Source organism: Salvelinus fontinalis, chromosome 19, assembly GCF_029448725.1.
Source record: "Salvelinus fontinalis isolate EN_2023a chromosome 19, ASM2944872v1, whole genome shotgun sequence".
In the NCBI taxonomy this organism is placed as follows: domain Eukaryota; kingdom Metazoa; phylum Chordata; class Actinopteri; order Salmoniformes; family Salmonidae; genus Salvelinus; species Salvelinus fontinalis.
The window spans coordinates 1,896,434-1,922,575 of record NC_074683.1 but is presented as its reverse complement, the minus strand read 5'-3'; the positions used below and the strand labels follow the sequence as shown (position 1 = coordinate 1,922,575).

Genomic DNA, 26,142 nt, shown 5'->3' with positions numbered 1-26,142 from the left:
ATGTACATATTACCTCAAATAACCGGACATTGATCCTGTACCGGTACCCCCCTGTATATAGTTTTGCTATTGTTATTTTACCGCTGCTCTTTAATTACTTTTATTTCTTATCTGTATTTATTTATTTTTTTACTGCTTGTTGGTTAGGGGCTACTAAGTAAGCAATTCACTGTAAGGTCTACACCGGTTGTATTCGGCGCATGTGACTACTATTTGATTTGCAACAGTGTCCTGTCTTTTACAATGTCTTCTCGCCATCTCACCAGCCTGTGACTAGGACACACCTACAGAGCATAGCTTACTGCATTAGAAAGGCCATACTGTACCATACGTAGACACTGACTTTTAGTTTCTACTGGTAACGCAACACTGGAAAATGGAGGCAAGAGATTGTAACCCAAATCAAAGCTCCTGCAGCAAGACCAGGCACAACATCCGCATCATAACATGGTGCTGCAGACAGAGGCGCCGGTCTAAAATAAACATAAGGTGTCACACACAGTTAAGAATCATCGGCCTTGCAGCAGAAGCGGTCAATGTCAGACATAAAAATCAGGGAAGCTCAGCCAACCTCCCTCCCTCTCGCTCTCTCACACCTCAGTTAGGGCTGGCAGGGAGTGAGCCTCTGCTAACACACACAGTCATTACTGTCACACACACACACACAAACCGAGGAGTGGGAGATTTAACTGGGTCAAACACACACATATCTTCAAAGCCACACACACCTAATCAATAACACACACACACTGGTCATTGAGAATATATCACCACATCAAACACAAATGCAATACAATACCCATACATGCCAAGCCTTTTGTGCGGTGCAGGAACTCCCTTAAACGCCATTACATCCTCCAGCAGCCCTCTTCTTCTCTCCCTTTCCCTCCCTCTATAGCTCTCTATCGCTCCACTACCAGGCAGATAATGCGGCAGGATTGTCAGCTTGCCTTTCCTCCCCCCCTCTTGCTCTCTCTCTCCACTCTCTTCCTTCTCTGTGTCACTGATTCCTATTTAGCAGACGGCTGCAATAGAGAGAGGAGAGAGATGACAATAACTCCAGGCAAGCAGGCAGACACCCTCTCTCCTCTTCCTCCCCCTCTCTCTCGCTCTCCTCCAGCTGAGAATATTCTCTATGGTCACACAGGAAGGACGATTCTCATCACCTGACTAATATGCACCAGTCAATTACTCTCATCCTCCCTCTCACTCTCTTGTTCTGCCTCTCTCACAGCTTACATTGTGGGGTAGGTGTGTGTTGTAGGTACAGTAACAGCTGTTGGTAACTGGCAAGACATAAATTCTATGTAAAATGGCTGAGTGTTTCCATAGGTTGGCTCATTGATTCCTTTTACATGAAAATACTAACAGCATTTCTAAACTGTTACTATGGCTAAGCCTTTTCTCCATCCAGCAAACTTACCACTGCCTTCCTCCCTCCTCCCGCTCTGTCAGGAAGGAGGAAAAGCAATTGTCGCAAAGGCCGTATGCTTTGAGGTCTACACCCCTCCCTTCTCTCTCCCCTCCTTTACACACATCACTCAGCCTCCCTTCTTCTCATTCATTTTTCCCCCTCTACTCATACCGTCTCCATCTCTCCTCCCAACTCTATTATTTTCTCTCTCTCTGCTCACACCTCCTCCTCCTTCTCTCCATAGATAACTGGGCCAGTGTGTGTGTGCACGCCTGTGTGGCTGGCAGGGTGCCGTAGAGCTCAGTGGGGAGTGTATGTGACTAAGGCAAGGGAGGACGTGCAGCACGTGTGCAGCCTGTTCAGTTCAATACTGCTTCTTGTACACACACAGCAGTCAGCAGCCAAGCAAGGGCGAGCCAGTGCAGGACCAGAAACACTAGACACCTGGCTCTTTCCCCTCCTCTCCCAGGGAATCCCGGCTCATCTCACCAGTCTAAGAACCCATCCTGGGTACAAATCTCCCCATGGCTCCTAGTCTCTCAAGACAAAAAGGGTTGCCTCCCACAATGTACCAATGTTGGAGCTTAACATGTCTTTTTGTATATAACATTACTTTGGAATAGAGGTAAAGGCACAAATAGGAGCTAGGAAGATTGAGATCACAGATGTTATATTTATTGAGTGCCTTTCGCAAACGGCTAGTTTGCATGAGCTTCAGCAATATACCGTATACCGACAGTATGATTTTAGATAGATGATGTTATTGTGAAGTGGAAACGTCTAGGAGCAACAACGGCTCAGCCGCGAAGTGGTAGGCCACACAAGCTCACAGAATGGGACCGCCGAGTGCTGAAGTGTGTAACGAGTACAAATTGCCTGTCCTCGGTTGCAACACTCACTACAGAGTTCCAAACTGCCTCTAGAGACAATGTCCGCACAAGAACTGTTCGTCGGGAGTTTCATGAAATGGGTTTCCATGGCCCAGCAGCCGCACATAAGCCTAAGACCACCATGCGCAATGCCAAGCGTTGGCTGGAGTGGTGTAAAGCTCGCCGCCATTGGACTCTGGAGCAGTGGAAACGCCTTCTCTGGAGTGATGAATCACGCTTCACCATCTGTCAGTCTGACGGATGACTCTGGGTTTGACGGACGCCAGGAGAATGCTACCTGTCCCACTGTATAGTGCCAACTGTAAAGAATGGTGGAGGAGGAATAATGGTCTGGGGCTATTTTTCATGGTTCGGGATACGTTCAATTGAAGGAAAATCTTAACGCCACAGCATACAAGCATTTCGCTACACTCGCATTAACATCTGCTAACCATGTGTATGTGACCAATACAATGACATTCTAGATGATTCTCTACTTCCAACTTTGTGGCAACAGAAGCCCTTTCCCTTTTCAGCATGACAATGCTCCGATGCACAAAGCGAGAACCATACCGAAATGGTTTGTCGAGATCAGTGTGGAAGAACTTGACTGGCCTGCACAGAGCCCTGACCTCAACCCCATCGAACACCTTTGGGATGAATTGGAACGTTGACTGCGAGCCATGCCTAAAACCGGACAACATCTAAACGACCCTTGAATAATTTGCGTAAACAATAAATCAACCGTTCCATTTCGGCAATTGCATTCTCAAATTCATGCAATTGTTTAGTCTTTGCTGTAATAAAGGTTTAACCAAAACAAAAAAAACAATTGTACGCTAAATGTATTTAATGTTGTTTACATTGTTCCAAAAATGTTTAAAAAAAAATTGTAATCTAACAGCACCTTTTTGGGACACATAATATGCACGCAGCTCCTTACCTTCTCTTACTTGATCTCCAGTATTTTCCACAACTTGTCAAATTTATTCCACACATCTGACTCTCCCTTTAACTCCTGAGCAACTAGTAAACCAGCCCCATTTCATGTTAATTTGTCACGTCCTCTGCATCCATTTTGCTGTCACGTGTTACGGTGTTCAGAGTTTGTTATAACCAATTTATTGATGTGATTATGATATGCTATAGGTCCGGCCCTATCGATGCATACACGTGTCATGTAAAGAGAGCAAAGGTTAAGGGAAAAGGGAATGTTTTTCCTAAACAAACAAGGGCTTTTGGTAACAGAACTTTTCTGTCAGAAATTATTGTAATTATGTTGCAGCTTCAGCAACACGATAAACACTGTTGATGTCCTGTGGTGGTTGCTGCAGCAGGTATGAGAAAGGGACTACGGGTGCTAGTCACAGTCGCTCGCTGGTCATTTATTTTATTTTTCATTATTATTATTTTTACACAACACAGGAAGTCTGAGATCGGCACAATCAAATCAATTGCAGTAGGACTCCATCTAGTAATTTGTGTGTCTTAATTATTTAATCAAACAGTGTGCTTATAGCATCAGACAAGCTCAGTGCATATAGTTGATTTGATTAAAACACATAGGATGCATCTATATATGGAAAAATACCCTTTCAAAATGTTCAATAAATCGTTTGGGCAAAAGAACAGACAACTGCCTCTCTGTCACCGAAGACGATTTTTTAGTAAGGGTCAGCTTAGTCCCTGAATAAATAAATAAAATAAATGTCAACTGAGTTGTCTGTTCTTTCGACCAATCGATTGGTCTACATTTTAAGATGTATATTTTATATATACTGAACAAAAATATAAACGCAACATGTAAAGTGTTGGACCCATGTTTCATGAGCTAAAAAAAAAGATTACAGAAATGTTTCACACACACACAAAGCTTATTTCACTGAACTTATGTGCACACATTTGTTTACATCCCTGTTAGTGAACATTTCTCCTTTGCCAAGATAATCCATCCACTTGACAGGTGTGGCATATCAAGAAACTGAATAAACATTATATTAAACAGCATGATCCTTACACAGGTGCATCTTGTGCTGGGGTCAATAGAAGGACTCTAAAATGTGTCATTTTGTCACACAACAGAATGTCACAGTTGTCTCAAGTTGAGGGAGCGTGCAATTGGCAGGAATGTCCACCAGAGTTTTTGCCAGAGAATTTAATGTTCATTTCCCTACCATAAGCCGCCTCCAACGTCATTTTAGATATGTTTTTCTGTCTGTAATAAAGCCTTTTTGTGGGGGGAAACCCGTTCTGATTGGCTGGGCCTGGCTCCCAAGTGGGTGGGTCTATGGCTGCGCCCCTGCCCAGTTATGTGAATAGGGCCTAATTTATTTATTTAAATTGACTGATTTCCTTATATAAACTATAACTCAGTAAAAATTGTTGAGTTTATATTTTTGTTCGGTATACATAGTTAAATAGAACTATAAGAAATGTAAGATTTGTCAAATCATATCCAGTTCAGGGCTCCAGCTATGCATTTGGTTTGCTAACTTGCTAGATGTCAAGATCAAGCTTCTTTGGTTACAGCAGAGTCATTCAGTCCCGTCCTGGATCAAGATCCCTGTTGCGTAAACAGTTTTGTGCATAAAAAATTGAAATGATATATTTTTGGAAATAGCGGCCCTTGTGTGCACATTCAGTAATACAGTATACCCCGGTATGGTACAGAAAAGTTATGACTGTATCAAAATCTGGACAACACCCAACCCTATCGTGGATACCATTTTTATGTCTCGGTGTCCAGTATATGGAAGTTAGAGGTAGTTTTGCAAGCCAATGCTAGCCTATGAATATTTGCTAGCATGCTAACTTCCTTAATACTGGACACAGAGACATAACATTTTTATACACAAGTTCATCGGACTTTGGAAAAGTAGTTAAAAAAAAATCCAAAGTATCCCTTTACTCCCAGACATAGTGCTGTTGCTGCCCTAAGTCTGGGAGTTCAGAGAGAACATGGCTCCTCTGACCTCTTTCAGTAGCACATGAATCAGACACAAACATGTGTATCCATCCACAGCCAACCCAGCTATATAGTGAAGCTACAACAGGTATTTACAGTAAGTCACAATCTAGTACTGGGAAGTAAGGGAGCAAAGGAAACAAAACATGAAGCAGACTATATTTCTTGAGGAAAACAGTCATAATGTTGGGAAATGTTGGAAAACAAAATGCATTAGGTTGTCACCCAGAGTCACATTTGTTTCACTTGCAAGCTATAGCACATAATATTTTACAAAAGTAGGCTAAAGGGCCATAGAGAGAAGTCTGCTTCTGGTTTTCTTTATTGCCAAGGAAAATCTGGTATTGTAGTATCGCGATACGGGTATCGTGACAACACTACTGTCTAGGGTGATGGAATTCAACATGCTGGGAGGGAAAGCTGCAGCTGATGCGGCCTTATTTGGACAGATCCCTCAGGACTATGACCATTAGCAAATATACTGCATGCAAACCCATAGTTACAGCCTTGGCTGGCTGTAAAAGACTCCTCAGAAACAGTCAAAAGCCGACAGACTACTACAGCTAACCCTTCTATGAGCTCTACAGGGAATAAGAGCACACCTATCAAATGCACACGCACACACCTAACACCTATCAAATGTATGGCAGCTCCGACACTGTCTGGGTCAGAAGCCCTCAGGTTGGTGTGTGCATTTCTCTGTCTGGTCTGGACAAAACAAAAGTACACATTCACATATGAATAGAAACAGAGAGCCACCCTGGCTTATAGTGTCAATGGCCCAACACAGGCCTACACACCCACCAAACAACACACTATTCTTACACTTAATCCAGCAGGGAAGATAGCCTGTCTCATATTTTACCATAGGGTCATGAAGGACCTGTTTTGAACAGGTAGAAGAGAGGCTGCTAACCCCATTAGTTACCGGGACCTGTTCTGATTCGGGACCTGTTGATATTTACATGACATTTCAGTCATTTAGCAGACGCTCTTATCCAGAGTGACTTACAGTAGTGTGTGCATAGATGTTCATACTTTTTTCATACTGGTCCCACGTGGGAATCAAAACCACAACCCTGGCATTGCAAAGGCCATGCTCTACCAACTGAGCCACAAGGGACTGGGGCACTAGGTCACTCCTGGTCCTGGAGGGCTGCTGTGTGTGCAGGCGATATCCATAGGGGTGTGTACATTACTAGCTATGATACATACCTAGGCTTATACTGTGCTGTAGCAGTTATAGTAGTAGCAGCAGTAGTACTAATAGTAGTAGTAGAAGCAGTTGTACTAATAATAGTAGTACTAATAGTAGTAGTATTAGCAGTACATACCTTTAGACTTGACTCATAATCTGTGTTGCCTTTAAACATGAGGCCCAGTCTCATGTGGATCTCCGTGGCTCGGGAGAAACTGGGGTCAATATAGAGCACTTCCTGAAACGCTTTTATCGCCCTGCACACACACAGAGACACAGGAGAGGGTTAAACATAGGGTGGAACAAAACACGACACATTAAAAAAATACTCTCATTCCCAAAAGCAAAAATGTGTGGAAATAACATAAGGGTGCTTTTTCTCCTGGGATACAAATAGAGCGAGGCAAAGAACTAAAGGACTGTTGATTCTGATTGCTAGAGCATTCCTGAAGTGTGTGAGTGAAAGAGCAGAAGAGCAAGCACCGCTGTCATCAAAATTACCCCCACCCACAACCACCCCGATATAAACCAAAAACAAATAAGACACCCCAGATAGGCTACAAAACAAACATGCTCCACCCCTCTCCTATACAAATACACATATCTTACAAATAAAAACCAACTATAACAACGTACACAAATAAATCCACTCACAGTGCGGTTGTGAAAACAAAGGCTATCGTATGTCACCACAGAGGTCTGCCACAGCAAGAGAGACTACAGTAGAAACACTGATCTCACTGCTGAGGCTGCCTGTGCACTGCTCGCTCGCACGCACGCACACACGCACACACACACGCTGCTGTGCTGAAGCAAAGCACTCTGAACCCATTGGCCTCTCTCCCCCTCCTATCCCTGTTCCAATCCTTCCTTCCTCCCGCTCTCGTTCATTTGTTCCCTCCAGAGAGCTAGGCGCTCCAGCTTCTCTAGGCTGGAACAGATTGGCAGAGACACAGAGCAAACGGCAGACAAGCTAACAGAGAATACCTTCTACAGGACAGACAGATAAGAGGCAGAACACTAAACAATACCAAGTGTTCTCTGACTGAACCCCAATTATACCAGAGTTAAGTTATTAGTGACAAAGTCGTGTTGTATTATGAATCTGATGTAGGCAATATAACCCACTGCTCTAGCCCTGTAGCTCTCCAGGAACAATGTTGGTGACTAGGACTGGGAATTCCCAGGGAACTAACGATACGACATTATCACTATACTTTGGTGCCGATACGGCATGTATTGCCATACACAGAGATGCGCACAATTGGCCCAGCGTTGTCTGGGTTTGGCAGAGGTAGGAACATCATTGTAAAATATAATTTGTTCTTAACTGACAGACAGCCTAGTTAAAAATAATAATAAGGGCCTCCCGGGTGGCGCAGTGGTCTAGGGCACTGCATCGCAGTGCTAACTGCGCCACCAGAGTCTCTGGGTTCGCCCCCAGGCTCTGTCGCAGCCGGCCGCGACCGGGAGGTCCGTGGGGCGACGCACAATTGGGCCAGCGTAGTCCGGGTTAGGGAGGGTTTGGCCGGTAGGGATTTCCTTGTCTCATCGCGCTCCAGCGACTCCTGTGGCGGGCTGGACGCAGTGCGCGCTAACCAAGGGGGCCAGGTGCACGTTTCCTCCGACACATTGGTGCGGCTGGCTTCCAGGTTGGAGGCGCGCTGTGTTAAAGAAGCAGTGCGGCTTGGTTGGGTTGTGCTTCGGAGGACGCATGGCTTTCGACCTTCGTCTCTCCCGAGCCCGTACGGGAGTTGTAGCGATGAGACAAGATAGTAATTACTAGCGATTGGATACCACGAAAATTGGTGAGAAAAGGGGATCAAATTTAAAAAAAAAATGATAATAATAAAAAATAAAAATAAAAAATAATAATAATTGCAATTCGATACTGTGATTTTTTTGCGATTTGATGTTCCAAACATATTGCTCACCATGTCTGCTGCAGAGAGATAAGCGAGATAACTACTTTTGATCAGTCATGGCAATAAAAAGAGCTGAAAACAAAAGGTACAGTCAACTTGCGGTGCAGGTACAGTCAACTAGCGCAAAAATAATATTGCTATATTGTCAAAACGATACATCTTCAAAAAATAATATCCCGATATGTAACTGTCAATTTTCCCCCCAATCTCTATTGGTGACCACTGCTCTGGCCCTATGAGGTAACATTACATCTTTCAGCTCTGAATTCCTCTGAAGTCTCTAGCTGGTGATGTAACATGTCCTACATTGAGGGAGAAACCCAAATGACCCGCTTCTCTGTATCCCCCCTCCCCCCATGTGGAACTCCCTTCCCCTGGGAGAGAGAAGGGCTATACTATATACAGTACCAGTCAAAAGTTTGGACACACCTACTCATTCAAGTGGTTTTCTTTATTTTTTACTATTTTCTACATTGTAGAATAATAGTGAAGACATCAAAACTATGAAATAACACATATGGAATCATGTATTAACCAAAAAAGTGTTAACAATTCAAAACATATTTTATATTATTCAAAGTAGCCACCCTATGCCTCTTGGCATTCTCTCAACCAGCTTCATGAGGTAGTCACCTGGAACGCATTTCAATTAACAGGTGTGCCTTGTTAAAAGTCAATTTGTGGAATTTCATTCCTTCTTAATGCGTTTGAGCCAATCAGTTGTGTTGTGACAAGGTGGGTATACAGAAGTTATCCCTATTTGGTAAAAGACCAAGTCCGTATAATGGCAAGAACAGCTCAAATAAGCATAGAGAAATGACAGTCCGTTATTTTAACGCATGAAGTTCAGTCAATCCGGAAAAGGTCAAGAACTTTGAAAGTTTCTTCAAATGCAGTCGCAAAAACCATTAAGCGCCATGATGAAACTGGCTCTCATGCGGACTGCCACAGGAAAGGAAGACCTAGAGTTACCTCTGCTGCAGAGGATAAGTTCATTAGAGTTACCAGCCTCAGATTGCAGCCCAAAAAAAGCTTCAGAGTTCTCAACATCAACTGTTCAGAAGAGACTGCGTGAATCAGGCCTTCATGGTCGAATATCTGCAAAGAAACCACTACTAAAAGGACACCAATGAGAAGAAGAGACTTGCTTGGGCCAAGAAACACGAGCAACGGGCATTAGAACGGTGGAAATCTATCCTTTGGTCTGATGAGTCGAAATTTGAGACTTTTGGCTCCAACCGCCATGGTGAACAGAGAGGTGAACGGATGATCTCTGCATGTGTGGTTCCCACCATGAAGGATGGAGGTGATGGTGTAGGGGTGATTTGTTGGTGACACCATCAGTGATTTATTTTTTTATTCAAGGCACACTTAACCAGCATGGCTACCACAGCATTCTGCAGCGATACGCCATCCCATCTGGTTAGCGCTAAGTGGGACTGTCATTTGTTTTTCAACAGGACAATGACCCAAAACACACCTCCAGGTTGTGTAAAAGCTATTTGACAAAGGAGAGTGATGGCATGCTGCATCAGATGACCTGGCCTCCACAATCCCCCGACCTCAACCAAATTGAGATGGTTTGGGATAAGTCGGACCGCAGAGTGAAGGAAAAGCAGTGCTCAGCATATGTGGGAACTCCTTCAAGACTGTTGGAAAAGCTTTCCTCTTGAAGCTGGTTGAGAGAATGCCAATCGTGTGCAAAGCTGTTATCAAGGCAAACGGTGGCTATTTTGAAAAATTTTAAATATATTTTGATGTTTTTAACAATTTTGGTTACTAAATGATTCAATGTAGAAAATAGTAAAAATAAAGAAAAACCCTTGAATGAGTAGGTGTGTCCAAACATTTCTGCCCTGCTAGAGCTGCTGGTCAACTGTAAGTGATGTTATTGTTAAGTGAAAACACCTAGGAGCAACAACGGCTCAGCCATGAAGTGGTAGGCCACACAAGCTCATGGAACGGTACCACCGAGTGCTGAAGCGCGTAGCTCATAAAAATCGTCTGTCCTCGGTTGCAACCCTGGAAGCAATGTCAGCACAACTGATCGTCGGGAGCTTCATGGTCAAGCAGCCGCATTCAAGCCTGGGGAAGGCCCTTTTCTGTTTCAGCATGACAATGTCCCCATGCACAAAACGAGATCCATACAGAAATGGTTGGTCAAAGTTGGTGTGGAAGAACTTGACTCGCCTGCACAGAGCCCTGACCTCAACTCCATCGAACACCTTTGGGATGAATTGGAACGCAGACTGCGAGGCAGGCCTAATCGCCCAACATCAGTGCCTGACCTCACTAATGCTCGTGGCTGAATGGATCAAGTCCCCCGCAGCAATGTTCCAACATCTACTGGAAAGCCTTCCCAGAAGGAGTGGAGGCTGTTATAGCAGCAAAGGAGGGAACCAACTCTATATTAATGCCCAGGATTTTGGAATGTGATGTTCGACGAGCAGGTGTCCACATACTTTTGGTCATGCCGTGTGTGTAAACTTGGCAGGCTGACAGCACTGGAGGCACTCAAGGTCAAGGCAGGGGAGAAGGGGAGGCAAGGACCAGAACTAGGGTTGGTGTTGTAGATGAACACAGTTCAGAAGTAGGCTAGCTTGTGTACACCCATCCAGACTGAAAAAGATCTCCTAGTCAAAAAAGTTGCACTTAAAACAATGGAGCATTTAAAAGTATGCAAGTATCTATTTACTGTTATAGATGAATGCCTCACAAGCTAATGGAATGGCTGGAGTTGACCGATGCAAAGCACATTTCTTTTTAATAAGGCCTAAGCATCTCATCGTGCTCGTGGTATACATTGCTAAATGGATGGCTTCCCCAATGCAATCATTAAATCAAGCTTTAATTATACAGAACACTTCAGATGTGGAATGCAACGCAATGCGCTTTACAGGGGGGAAAAAATATTTAAACAATGAAAATAAATGATGACATTTTTACTCCGCAACAAACATAAGATTTTTTTTTTAAACTAAAAGGACAAACTAAAAACACTAGGGAAAAGTAAAGCTAAAAATATGTGTTTTAAGGTCAGTTTCAGCCCCCCTCAGGTTCTCGGGCAGGCTATGCCTTTCCATGCCTCTTGGTCCTAGGCTTTGAGATAGTTAAAAGGCCAGTGCCAGAGGACCTGAGGGACCTACTGGGTACATAACTTAAAAGCATGTCTGACATGTATTTAAAACCCAATAGAAGAAACTTAGATCTAAAACTCAGGCAGCCAGTGCATTACCCATTACCAACAATACATTTGAGAAAAGCAAAACAAAAATGGAAAATAGCCTGATCGGATGGCTTGACTGTTGGCTTTATAACATTTAGATCCAATATGGCTCCTAATCATGGCAGTAACATTAGCTGCATTATTCTTGATAAAATAACTAACACGTAGATGCATAAATGACTGCCTAGACAACATTTAGATACAAGATGACAGCCAGATGCATCAAAGACATATCCTCGCAGTATTACTCCCTATGGAAACTAGTAGAGGGGGCCTACCTTCTCTGTCCTGCCTGGGCCTCTGAGGAGGGGGGCTGCACTGGCCTAGACAGGGAGAAAGGGGACCTACAGTAGTCAATATCAGGCAATGCCACAGACACCTAGCAGCACTACACAGCCTCAGCAAAGCACTTACTCAACAAGGACCCAAGTACAGTAATACATTCCCCAGGGTATTTAGTTACTACTCCTCTGGTGCAATGTAGGAAATCCCTTTCGTGATTTGAATTATTCAGTTAGTAATTTATAGTGGCACCTCTCCTACGGTTTTCTAGCTGCTTGAAAATTGGGAAAAACAGTGTATATTCTCTCGCTCCAAAATCATTGTTTTAATTCCATAGTCTAAGACGTTGGGGGAAGGGGGTGCTAAACTGACATCTGGAATGGTTTTTAAAAGGGTCATACTATGGATCATTTAGCTATCTGATTTTGAATTTTAAGTCAACTTTAGGTATAATGTTTTAAAAATTGGATAAAATGTAGATTTTGGGCCATTACTACTAAAGCCATAGAAACACATTGAATAACACATTCATAATTGGCAAAAAGGACAGTAAATAAACTCGGAAGAAACAAGGTTATGAAGTGTCTGTCATAAATCTAGGAATTCTACTTTTGAATTAAATTGCGCCGAGTGGCGCAGTGGTCTAAGGCACTGCATCTCAGTGCAAGAGGCATCACTACAGTCCCTGGTTCGAATCCAGGCTGTATCACATCCGGCAGTGATTGGGAGTCAAATAGAGCGGGCACAATTTGCCCAGCGTCATCTGGGTTAGGCCAGGGTAGGCCGTCAATGTAAATAAGAATTTCTTCGTAACTGAATTGCCTAGTTAAATAAAAAAGGTTAAATAAAAATAATAATAAAAAATATACACACACACACACACATATATTACAGCTAAAAGGTTTTAGAACACCTACTCATTTGAGATTTTTATTTTTTACTATTTTCTAGATTGTATAATAATAGTGAAGACATCAAAACTATGAAATAACACATATGGAATCATGTAGTAAACAAAAAAAGTGTTAAATCAAAATATATTTTATATTTGAGTAGCCACCTTTTGCCTTGATGACAGCTTTGCACACTCTTGGCATTCTCTCAACCAGCTTCATGAGGTAGGCACCAGAAATGCATTTCAATTAACAGGTATGCCTTCTTAAAAGTTAATTTGTGGATTTTCTTTCCTTATTAATGCATTTGAGTCAATCAGTTGTGTTGTGACAAGGTAGGGGTGGTATAAAGAAGATAGCCCTATTTGGTAAAAGACCCAAGTCCATATTATGGCAAGAACAACTCAAATAAGCAAAGAGAAACGACAGTCGATCATTACTTTAAGACATGAAGGTCAGTCAATCCAGAAAAGTGCTAGCGCAAAAATCATCATTAAATGAAATTGGCTCTCGTGAGGACCATCACAATAAAGGAACACCCAGAGTTACCTCTGCTGCAGAGGATAACTTCATTAGAGTTACCAGCCTCAGAAATTGCAGCCCAAATGAATGCTACACAGAGTTCAAGTAACAGACAGCTCAACATCAACTGTTCAGAGAAGACTGTGTGAATCAGTTCTTCATGGTTTAATTACTGCAAAGAAACCATTACTAAAAGACACCAATAAGAAGAAGAGACTTGCTTGGGCCAAGAAACAAACACAAGCATTGGACATTAGAGCAGTGGAAATCTGTTCTTTGGTCTAGAATCCAAATTGGAGATTTTGGTTCCAACCGCCTTGTCTTTGTGAGATGCGATGTTGCTGAACGGATGATCTCTGCATGCGCATTTCTGTAACTCCTTCAAGACTGTTGGAAAAGCATCCAGGTGAAGCTGGCTGATAAAATGCCAAGAGTGTGCAAAGCTGTCATCAAGGCAAAGGGTGGCTATTTGAAGAATCTCAAATATAAAACACATTTTAATTTGTTTGACACTTTTTTGGTTACTACATGGTTGCATTTTTTATTTATTTCATAGTGTTGATGTCTTCACTATTATTCTACAATGTAGAAAATAGTAAAAACAAAGAAAAACCCTTAGTTAGGTGTGTCCAAACGTTTGACCAGTAGAGTGTGTGTATGCACACACACACACACACACACACACACACACACACACACACACACACACACACACACACACACACACACACACACACACACACACACACACACACACACACACACACACACACACACACACACACACACACACACACACACACAGAGAGAGAATGCATTCGGAACAAATTCAGACCCCTTGACTTTTCCCATTTTGTTACGTTACAGCCTTCTTCTAAAATTGATTACATGTTTTTTCCTCATTTTTCATCAATCGACACACAATACCCCATTATGGCAAAGCAAAAACAGTTTTTTGAACATTTTGGCAAATGTATTAAAAACAAACTACTGAAATCACATTTACATAAGTATTCATACCCTTTACTTAGTACTTTGTCGAAGCACCTTTGGCAGCAATTACAGCCTTGAGTCTTCTTGGATATAACACTACAAGCTTGGCACACCTGTATTTGGGGAGTTTCTCTCATTCTTCTCTGCAGATCCTCTCAAGTCCTGTCAGGTTGGATGGAGACCGTCGCTGCACAGCTATTTTCAGGTCTCCCCAGAGATGTCCGGGCTCTGGATTGGCCACTCAAGGACATTCAGAGACTTGTCCCGAAGCCACTCCTGCGTTGTCTTGGTTATGTGCTTAGGGTCGTTGTACTGTTGGAAGGTGAACCTTCACCCATGTCTGAGGTCCTGAGAGCTTTGAAGCAGGTTTTTAATCAAGGATCTCTCTGTAATTTGCTCCATTCATCTTTCCCTCAATTCTGACTAGTCTCTCAGTCCCTGCCGCTGAAAAACATCCCCAAACCATGATGCTGCCACCACGTTTCACCGTAGGGATGGTGCCAGATTTCCTCCAGACGTGAAGCTTGGCATTCATAGCAAAGAGTTCAATCTTGCTTTCATCAGAACAGAGAATCTTGTTTCTCATGGTCTGAGAACCTTTAGGTGCCCTTTGGCAAACTCCAAGCGGGCTGTCATGTGCCTTTTACTGAGGAGTGGCTTCTGTCTGGCCACTCTAACATAAAGGCCTGATTGGTGGCGTACTGCAGAGATGGTTGTCCTTCTGGAAGGTTCTCTCATCTCCACAGAGGAACTCTGGAGCTCTGTCAGAGTGACCATCAGGTTCTTGGTCACCTCCCTGACCAAGGCCCTTCTCCCCCAATTACTCAGTTTGGCCGGGCAGCCAGCTCTAAGAAGAGTCTTGGTGGTTCCAAACTTCTTTAATTTAAGAATGATGGAGGCCACTGTGTTCTTGGGGACCTAAAATGCTGCAGAAATTTTTTGTTACCCTTCCGCAGATCTGTGCCTCGACACAATCCTGTCTCAGAGCTCTACGGAAAATTCCTTCGACCTCATGGCTTGGTTTTTGCTTACATGCACTGTCAACTGTGGGACCTTATATAGACAGGTGTGTACCTTTCCAAATCATGTCTAATCAATTGAATTTACCATAAGTGGACTCCAATCAAGTTGTAGAAACATCTCAAGGATAATCAATGGAAACAGGATGCACCTGAGCTCATCTTCGAGTTTCATAGCAAAGGGTCTGAATACTTATATAAATAAGGAAATCTTTTTATTTGTACAATTTCTAAAACCCTGTTTTCGCTTTGTCATTATGGGGTTTTGCGTGTAGATTGATGAGGAACATTTTTTATTTAATCATTTTAAGAATAAGGATGTAATGTAACAAAATGTGGAAAAATTCAAGGGGTTTGAATACTTTCCAAATGTACTGTATGTATGTATGTATGTATGTATTACACACACACACACACACACTTTTTCATCACACATTAAACCTCTTTTTTGGGGTAGGCACAAAACTACAGTCATACTTCCATTCTTCTACTTTTATTTTATCGGCACCGGTTACCTTGAGACAAGTCCCGTGACTTCTGGGCGCAATAGAACAAAACGGAAAACACCATTATGTTAGTGAGAATATCCCCGTTCCATAGAGTGGTTGTTCGCAGATCAAACCATTCGGACGCTACAGACATTTTCGTGAGAAGACCTTTCACCCGCAGATGCGAAGTACGACACTGGCGGATTGAGACGCATCCAATGCCAAACTGATATCTCTAGCTTAAACTGACGGGATTTTATGGAATTTTGTATTATTATAAATTAAGGGGGTTAAATACCAGCTTTAGCAGTAGGAGAAAACAGTGAGAGACAACGACGACCGTGAACTGGATTACACAGACAGAGCACTGACTGCAGTGTGTGCGCGCGTCGACAGCATCAAAACCAAGCCATCCCTGTCAAGCCTGAGTGTGTGTGCGTGCACATGTGAGTGTGTTAATTTACAGAGAAATACACCCCCCCACACACACACTATGACCACAACAACACAGCATATCACACTACATCAAGTTCCTCTCCCCGCACTTTAACCTTTTCATGACCATAACTGAAGCATATACAGTCGTGGCCAAAAGTTTTGAGAATGACAGAAATATTAATTTCCACAAAGTTTGCTGCTTCAGTGTCTTTAGATATTTTTGTCAGATGTTACTATGGAATAATGAAGTATAATTACAAGCATTTCATAAGTGTCAAAGGCTTTTATTGACAATTACATGAAGTTAATGCAAAGAGTCAATATTTGCAGTGTTGACCCCTTCTTTTTCAAGACCTCTGCAATCTGCCCTGGCATGCTATCAATTAACTTCTGGGCCACATCCTGACTGATGGCAGCCCATTCTTGCATAATCAATGCGTAGAGTTTGTCAGAATTTGTGGGTTTTTGTTTGTCCACCCGCCTCTTGAGGATTGACCACAAGGTCTGGGGAGTTTCCTGGCTATGGGCCCAAAATATCAATGTTTTGTTCCCCGAGCCACTTAGTTATCACTTTTGCCTTATGGCAAGGTGCTGCATCATGCTGGGAAAGGCATTGTTCGTCATCAAACTGTTCCTGGATGGTTGGGGGAAGTTGCTCTCGGAGAATGTGTTGATACCATTCTTTATTCATGGCTGTGTTCTTAGGCAAAATTGTGAGTGAGCCCACTCCCTTGGCTGAGAAGCAACCCCACACATGAATGGTGTTACTGTTGGCATGACACAGGACTGATGGTAGCGCTCACCTTGTCTTCTCCGGACAAGCTTTTTTCCGGATGCCCCAAACAATCGGAAAGGGGATTCATCAGAGAAAATTACTTTACCCCAGTCCTCAGCAGTCCAATTCCTGTATCTTTTGCAGAATATCAGTCTGTCCCTGATGTTTTTCCTGGAGAGAAGTGGCTTCTTTGCTGCCCAACTTGACACCAGGCCATCCTCCAAAAGTCTTCACCTCACTGTGCGTGCAGATGCACTCACACCTGCCTGCTGCCATTCCTGAGCAAGCTCTGTACTGGTGGTGTCCCGATCCCGCAACTGAATCAACTTTAGGAGACGGTCCTGTCGCTTGCTGGACTTTCTTGGGCGCCGTGAAGCCTTCTTCACAACAATTGAACCGCTCTCCATGAAGTTCTTGATGATCCGATAAATGGTTGATTTAGGTGCAATCTTACTGGCAGCAATATCCTTGCCTGTGAAGCCCTTTTTGTGCAAAGCAATGATGGCGGCACGTGTTTCCTTTGCAGGAAACCATGGTTGACAAAGGAAGAACAATGATTCCAAACACCACCCTCCTTTTGAAGCTTCCAGTCTGTTATTTGAACTCAATCATCATGACAGAGTGATCTCCAGCCTTGTCCTCGTCAACACTCACACCTGTGTTAACGAGAGAATCACTGACATGATGTCAGCTGGTCCTTTTGTGGCAGGGCTGAAATGCAGTGGAAATGTTTTTGGGGAATTCAGTTCATTTGCATGGCAAAGAGGGACTTTGCAATTAATTGCAATTCATTTGATCACTCTTCATAACATTCTGGAGTATATGCAAATTGGCATCATACAAACTGAGGCAGCAGACTTTGTGAAAATTTATATTTGTGTCATTCTCAAAACTTTTGGCCACGACTGTATACAGTGAAGGATTTCCTTTCCCTGAACTGTCACCAAAGTCCCTCATCCCAACTCCCCTGAAGCACCAACAGGCTCTAGTCTCTCTGCATATAACATTTTCAAAGGTGGCTCATTCTATATTTGCTGTCGGCAGCGTTCTAGGCTATACTTGCTGTCAGCAGCGTTCTAGGCTATACTTGCTGTCAGCAGCGTTCTAGGCTATACTTGCTGTCAGCAGCGTTCTAGGCTATACTTGCTGTCGGCAGCGTTCTAGGCTATATTTCCTGTCGGCAGCGTTCTAGGCTATATTTTCTGTCGGCAGCGTTCTAGGCTATATTTGCTGTCGGCAGCGTTCTAGGCTATATTTGCTGTCGGCAGCGTTCTAGGCTATATTTGCTGTCGGCAGCGTTCTAGGCTATACTTGCTGTCGGCAGCGTTCTAGGCTATATTTGCTGTCGGCAGCGTTCCAGGCTATATTTCCTGTCGGCAGCGTTCTAGGCTATACTTGCTGTCGGCAGCGTTCTAGGCTATATTTTCTGTCGGCAGCGTTCTAGGCTATACTTGCTGTCGGCAGCGTTCTAGGCTATACTTGCTGTCGGCAGCGTTCTAGGCTATACTTGCTGTCGGCAGCGTTCTAGGCTATACTTGCTGTCGGCAGCGTTCTAGGCTATACTTGCTGTCGGCAGCGTTCTAGGCTATACTTGCTGTCGGCAGCGTTCTAGGCTATACTTGCTGTCGGCAGCGTTCTAGGCTATACTTGCTGTCGGCAGCGTTCTAGGCTATACTTGCTGTCGGCAGCGTTCTAGGCTATACTTGCTGTCGGCAGCGTTCTAGGCTATACTTGCTGTCGGCAGCGTTCTAGGCTATACTTGCTGTCGGCAGCGTTCTAGGCTATATTTGCTGTCGGCAGCGTTCTAGGCTATATTTGCTGTCGGCAGCGTTCTAGGCTATATTTGCTGTCGGCAGCGTTCTAGGCTATATTTGCTGTCGGCAGCATTCTAGGCTATATTTGCTGTCAGCAGCGTTCTAGGCTATATTTGCTGTCGGCAGCGTTCTAGGCTATATTTGCTGTCGGCAGCGTTCTAGGCTATATTTGCTGTCGGCAGCATTCTAGGCTATATTTGCTGTCAGCAGCGTTCTAGGCTATACTTGCTGTCGGCAGCGTTCTAGGCTATATTTGCTGTCGGCAGCATTCTAGGCTATATTTGCTGTCGGCATCGTTCTAGGCTATATTTGCTGTCGGCAGCGTTCTAGGCTATATTTGCTGTCAACAGCGTTCTAGGCTATATTTGCTGTCAGCAGAGTTCTAGGCTATACTTGCTGTCGGCAGCGTTCTAGGCTATATTTGCTGTCGGCAGCATTCTAGGCTATATTTGCTGTCGGCATCGTTCTAGGCTATATTTGCTGTCGGCAGCGTTCTAGGCTATATTTGCTGTCAACAGCGTTCTAGGCTATATTTGCTGTCAGCAGAGTTCTAGGCTATATTTGCTGTCAGCAGAGTTCTAGGCTATATTTGCTGTCAGCAGAGTTCTAGGCTATATTTGCTGTCAGCAGAGTTCTAGGCTATATTTGCTGTCAGCAGTGTTCTAGGCTATATTTGCTGTCAGCAGTGTTCTAGGCTATATTTGGCCTAAAAGTGTCAGAAGCAGTAAATGGCAACATTCTTCGAAAAACAAAACGTCATATAAAGCCATGACAGGCTGATAGGCTGAATGCATGACTGACACAGTAATTCCGACAAGATAACAGATAGCCTATTCCTCAACAGTCACTCCCACCAGTCAGGTATGGGTTAAATGCAAACACACAGTAAAGAACATACAATAGCTAGACAAATGTATTGTATTACCACACAATTTCAGGACTCATTTCGAAGCCCATGAGGTCATGAATTGCTGAAATAGTGAAGCAAATATAGGTCTCAGGTCTCTAGCCAATAAAATGCACTAGAGTGCAATGGAAAATACTCAGGATATGCAGCTACTTACCACTGAAATGCGTTGTAATGGAAGTAAACCATACCAAGGCCATATAAAAAGGCAGCATTCTGAAAGAGAGGGGGAGAAAACAATGAGTGGCAGAAACAGCACCCTGAGTACTTATTTCTCAAACATCTTCTTTTTTTTTTTTAAGATGCCGTGACTGAACAACACTGATTACTCACTCAAGTTTAAACAACATAGGCCATGAAACCAACCAGAGCCCTAATAACATTAAGTCCTGGTTGAGCAATCTCACTGGAAAGTATTAGAGGCTCAAAGGTCAATGGCTAACACATAAACATCTCCCTGTGCCAGTTCCCTGTGGGGAGTCTGCGGGGGTTAATCTGCTTCTCCAGTCACACCTGCTCAGGTAGAGAAACATACCTGGTGAAACAAACCTACACACCACAAAACTGTCACTATATTACTGCACCAGATATGGTTTAGTTAACTTGTTTCGGATAGGGGGCAGCATTTTCACTTTTGGATGAATAGCATGCCCAGAGTGAACTGCCTCCTACTCAGTCCCAGATGCTAATATATGCATATTATTATTAGTATTGGATAGAAAACACTCTGAAGTTTCTAAAACTGTTTGAATGATGTCTGTGAGTATAACAGAACTCATATGGCAGGCCAAAACCTGAGAAGAATTCCAAACAGGAAGTGGGATATCTGAGGTTTGTAGTTTTTTAACTCACCCCTATCGAATACACAGTGGAATATGGGTTATTTCTCACTTCCTAAGGCTTCCACTAGATGTCAACCATCTTTAGAACGTGGTTTCAGGATGCTCATGTGAAGGTGGGCCGGATGGGAGATGTTTTACTAAGGGGTCTGCCTACAGCCTCGTTCTCAGTCACACGCTTTCACTTGAGAGGTTGCTCTCGTTCCAGGGCAATTCTACAGACAATGGAATTCTCTGGTTGGAACAGTATTGAACTTTTATGATAAAAACATCCTAAAGATTGATTCTATACTTAGTTTGACAAGTTTCTTCAACCTGTAATATAACTTTTTGAACGTGTCGTCCGAATCAACCAGATCGCGCTTTTGGATTGTTTACCAAACGCCCTAACAAAAGAAGCTATTGGACATAAATGGACATAAATGATGGACATTATCGAACAAAACATGTGTAACTGCGATTCCTGGGAGTGCATTCTGATGAAGATCATCAAAGGTAAGTGAATATTTATATATGAATAATATGAATCATGTTGACTACCCAACACGGCGTATATTTCTCTGGCTGGTTTGGGCTCTGAGCGCCGTTCTCAGCTTATGCTTTTTCTGTAAAGCTTTTATGAAATCTGACACAGCGGTTGCATTAAGGAGAAGTGTATCTAAAGTTTCATGTATAATAGCTGTATTTTCATCAACATTTATTATGAGTATTTCTGTGAATTCATGTGGATCTATGCAATATCACTGCATGTTTTGGAACTACTGAATCTAACACGCCAATGTAAAATAAGATTTTTGGATATAAATATTAACTTTACCGAACAAAACATACATGTATTGTGTAACATGAAGTTCTATGAGTGTCATCTGATGAAGATCATCAAAGGTTAGTGATTAATTGTATCTCTATTTGTGCTTTTTGTGACTCCTCTCTTTGGTGGGAAAAATGGCTGGGTTTATCTGTGACTTGGTGGTGACCTAACATAATCGTTTGTGGAGCTTTCGCTATAAAGCATTATTGAAATCAGACACTGTGGCTGGATTAACGAGAATTTTATCTTTAAAATGGTGCCTAATACTTGTATGTTTGACGCTCTGCAATTTTATTGGCTGTTGGCGAGGGGTTCCGCTAGCGGAACAGGGTTCCGGGGAACCCCAGTCCTAGACAGGTTAACATAGACAGAAACAGTAGCCCCCTCATCCCTGAAAGGATTAAAGTGCATTCTACTGTATGTCCATAGGGTAACTGGTAGAGTAGAGGCCCAAATACATACTTCAGTTCATTTCAAATGAGTCTGAAATTCACCTTTCAGGGGTAACTGTTGTGGCCCAGTTTCATATAACAAACTGTAGTAATAGTCAGAACTGAAACCGGTAGAGGTGTTAAATCTCTAACCACATCACCTACTCAAACACACAAATCAAGTGGGAAACTAATTGCACGTTCAATACCAATCAGAGGTAAATACTGTACATAACAATGCCATTCAGAGCGCTTCACTACCAAAACACGAGAAAGAGCGTGAGAAGACTGACTGCACCATCTATGAAGCTTGGACTGAGGAGAGAGCAGGACAGGAAGGAAGGAACGAACAAACTAATAATGCTTCCACCAGCCCTCAAAAATGTTACGTCTAGAAAAAGCTGAGAATAGCTGGGTTTTAGAAAACCCCGTTTTCTAAAACGCCGCTATTCTCAGCTCTTTCTAGACTTAAGGGTGCGGGTGAGACAATCTGTGAGTTGAGAGGAAACAGAGAGGAAGCATAAGTCAGAGTAAGGATGTTTCTGAAAGCCTGTTAGTCTATACTACATATTCATTCATCTCATGTGCAGTCGGAAGTTAACATACACTTAGGTTGGAGTCATTAAAACTTGTTTTTCAACCTGTGCCTTTAAACAGCTTAGAAAATCTCAAGACATCAGTCAGGAAGTTAAAGCTTGGTCGCAAATGGGTCTTCCAAATGGACAATGACCCCAAGCATACTTCCAAAGTTGTGGCAAAATGGCTTAAGGACAACAAAGTCATGGTATTGGAGTGGCCATCACAAAGCCCTGACCTCAATCAGATAGAAAATGTGTGGGCTGAACTGAAAAAGCATGTGCGAGCAAGGAGGCCTACAAACCTGACTCAGTTACACCAGCTTTGTCAGGAGGAATGGGCCAAAAGTCACCCAACTTATTGTGGGAAGCTTGTGGAAGGCTCCTCGAAACGTTTGACCCAAATTAAACAATTTAAAGGCAATGCTACCAAATACTAATTGAGTGTATGTACACTTCTGACCCACTGGTAATGTGATGAAAGAAACAAAAGCTTAAATAAATCATTCTCTCTTCTATTATTCTGACATTTCACATTCTTAAAATAAAAGTGGTGATCCTAACTGACCTAAGACAGGGAATTTTTACTAGGATTTAATGTCAGGAATTGTGAAAACTGAATTTAAATGTAATTGGCTAAGGTGTATGTAAACTTCCGACTTCAACTGTATCTATCCCATGAGAGACAGAGAGACCCAGTAAAGTTCAGTCAATGTTTTAACCATTTCTTCCAGACTGCTCTCCCTCTTAGTTCAACCTGCCATCCTGCTCTGGTTTCAGCCCTTCCTTATGCTGGTCTCAAGCCCAAACCCCCTCTCCCATGCAGCCCCTGTCCCAGCCCCCTCTCCCATGCAGCCCCTGTCCCAGCCCTCTCTCCCAGGCAGCCCCTGTCCCAGCTCCCTAACCCCAGCCCTCTCTCCCAGGGAGCCCCTGTCTCAGCTCCCTAACCCCAGCCCTCTCTCCCAGGCAGCCCCTGTCCCAGCCCTCTCTCCCAGGCAGCCCCTGTCCCAACTCCCTAACCCCAGCCCTCTCTCCCAGGCAACCCCTGTCCCAACTCCCTAACCCCAGCCCTCTCTCCCAGGCAGCCCCTGTCCCAGCTCCCTAACCCCAGCCCTCTCTCCCAGGGAGCCCCTGTCTCAGCTCCCTAACCCCAGCCCTCTCTCCCAGGGAGCCTCTGTCTCAGCTCCCTAACCCCAGCCCTCTCTCCCAGGGAGCCCCTGTCCTAGCTCCCTAACCCCAGCACAGGATAGATCCAACTCTCTCCCAGCTCTGCAGCAGTGAAACCCAACACTGTCTGCCCCCATCACTGTCACACCCCCAACACATCCTCTCACCCTCCAATGGGCACCACTGCAGACTGAAACTTTAACATCCACCCATCTCTTATCCACCCACACTGGGAACAGGGAGAAGCCACACCACCAGAGAGCTGGTGACTGGCCTGGCTAGGTCAAACTGTCTCACCAAGTTTGACCTATGAGGTGACCCAGCTACTGGAGAACAGCTGCCCTTGTCTAACTCCATAACTCCATCCTTTATTATCATCACAGTTGTTTTATGCCAAGAGAACCAGGGGTCATCAGCAGTCAACACCTAAACCTACTTGGATACATGCTGTTTAAGTAGCCACTCACCTTCCAGTAGTCCGACTGTAAACTGTAGTATCTCTGGTATGCAGATAATGCTGAGAGAGAAAGAGAAGTTACTGAAGACAAATACAATGGGGTTACAATAAGTTTACATTTCACCATCTCCATAGCACAGATTCTTTCCATTCAATCTTGTGGTGCCACTACCTCAAGCAATATTGGACTGAATTTCTGCCCAAGGCATTAAAAGAAACCGTTATTTGAAGTTAACACACCCAATAAGCACGCAATCCAGAAAACACACACAAAAAAAATTAAGAATACTAGAGACATCTTCAGGCAACTCCGTCAGACTTTTAGTCATAGAAAGCCTAGAGCCATCTACAGACAATGGCAGTGGAATTGCATAACGGCAGAGGAGAGAATGCTCAGACAATCGAGTGTGACAACAGAGAGAGCAGACCACTCCACATTAAGGGTGTGAACATTTAAACGAAATTGGGATCTTTAACGTTGAGAAAAATCCATAACTGAAGAAAAAAAATAGTGTTTGTTTTTTCACAAAATTAAAATCAGTGCACTGGTCACAAAACATATTTCCTAACTAGACGATAGGCAATGAAGGCCTGGAGTCAACACTGGGAGTTGACGTGCCAGGAGTTGAGGAATCAATTACTTTGGAGTCGACTCTCCACCACTACGTCATTGTCGTTAAAAGTTGGAAAAATGGCAAAGAAAGGCACAGTCCTGTATGGCAACACTTTGAGAAGTTAAATGAGAAGGAAATGCAAAATTTGAGATGTGGAAGCGAGGTACAGTAAAGGTAGTACAGGTGCAATGCTTAACCATCTGAAAGGGATGCACCGTGACACCCAGACCGGTGCTGGCAGCAGTGCAGATGCATTGTGAATTCACGTGGAATTTTATGGGTTTTTCTTATCGTTTTAACCAGAAAACCAAGTAAATGGCTGTTTAAACGTTAACAACATTTTTAAATTTCTTACATCCCCTACTCCACATGCAAACATGGCAGTCTAGTATATAATTTCCCAGTCTTTTTGTACATGGTTTGTGGAGATTAAGTGCGAAGGCGTGTAGTCTGGCTGGCGGCTGCTGCTGCTTTAAATCCCAATGTCAAAATACTACATTCTGCCAAACATACAATCACAAAAGCATTGCTGTTACATTAAGGACAAAACTAAAAGGGCTGCAGTAGCCTAAATTGATTTGCTGAATGTCAGCTGCAATTCAGACATTTACAGCTAATCGGTGTGATCTGTCAATCAACTCAAGTGTGTGTGTGTGTGTGTGTGTGTGTGTGTGTGTGTGTGTGTGTGTGTGTGTGTGTGTGTGTGTGTGTGTGTGTGTGTGTGTGTGTGTGTGTGTGTGTGTTTTCACCTTTTGGATAGTCCTCCAGGAGGAGGTTGAAGTGGCCCAGCTGGCAGAACATCTCTGGCTCTACCTTCCCTTCTGCCTTCAGGATGACAGAATCATAGCAGATCACAGCCTGGAGAGAGATGGGAGAGGAAGGTTACATTTGAATCATTTCAACATCCCTTAGCCTATTAGACAGTGGCCTAAGGAAGGTCCACAACTTTCAGAAATCCACACCTAAATCTAGGCCTAAATCTCCACAAAAAAACAACAACCCTTCTGTGTAATGCCAAGAAATAGTGATGATTGCAAGAGGAACTTCAAAACAATAACAGCCATCTAATCATTTACAAAGAGCAACACGCAAGTCCATCGTCTAGCTTGAATATCACTGAACCATATCACTGATCATCTCATAGAATAGATACAGGTTTATGGCAGAGGATAATCCAGACATACAGAGCCAACGGGTGTCTTTTCAGTGGGAGAGGGCAATGCAAGGCCTTTCCAAGTCGTTTTGCATGGTTCCAGGCCAGCTCCCATGCCAAATCTGTGGATTATACCCGGGAAAAACTTAAATAGCGGCCACACAAATCTTCCAGATAGTTAGAACCAGAGAAAATCAAGAGGGAAGTGAGTGTGTGTGTTTGTACCCAGTTTTGCTGAGTGCCAAATGAGAGAGTAGCTCCTAGAAAACGGCCAGTGTGCTAGAGGCTGGAGGCTCACTGGGTGAATAGGAAGGACGCGCAACACAAGCTTATCATCATCACCAGGACATAGCACCGCCACTCAGCC

The 26,142-nt window shown here is 43.5% G+C and overlaps 1 protein-coding gene across 3 annotated transcripts in view; it reads right to left on the bottom strand.

Moving 5' to 3' along the window:
• The window catches only part of kdm6a (lysine (K)-specific demethylase 6A), a 96,603-nt gene that overhangs the window by 59,498 nt on the left and 10,963 nt on the right, over positions 1–26,142 (bottom strand). The window contains exons 3-7 of one of the 3 annotated variants that reach the window (XM_055870331.1): positions 25,372–25,480; positions 24,019–24,068; positions 19,886–19,944; positions 11,876–11,941; positions 6,583–6,703 (exon numbers count right to left, since the gene is read on the bottom strand). In XM_055870331.1, the coding sequence (XP_055726306.1) occupies positions 6,583–6,703; positions 11,876–11,941; positions 19,886–19,944; positions 24,019–24,068; positions 25,372–25,480 (405 nt within the window). The remainder of the gene's footprint in view (positions 1–6,582; positions 6,704–11,875; positions 11,942–19,885; positions 19,945–24,018; positions 24,069–25,371; positions 25,481–26,142) is intronic. The other 2 variants (XM_055870332.1, XM_055870333.1) reach the window with 2 other exon arrangements.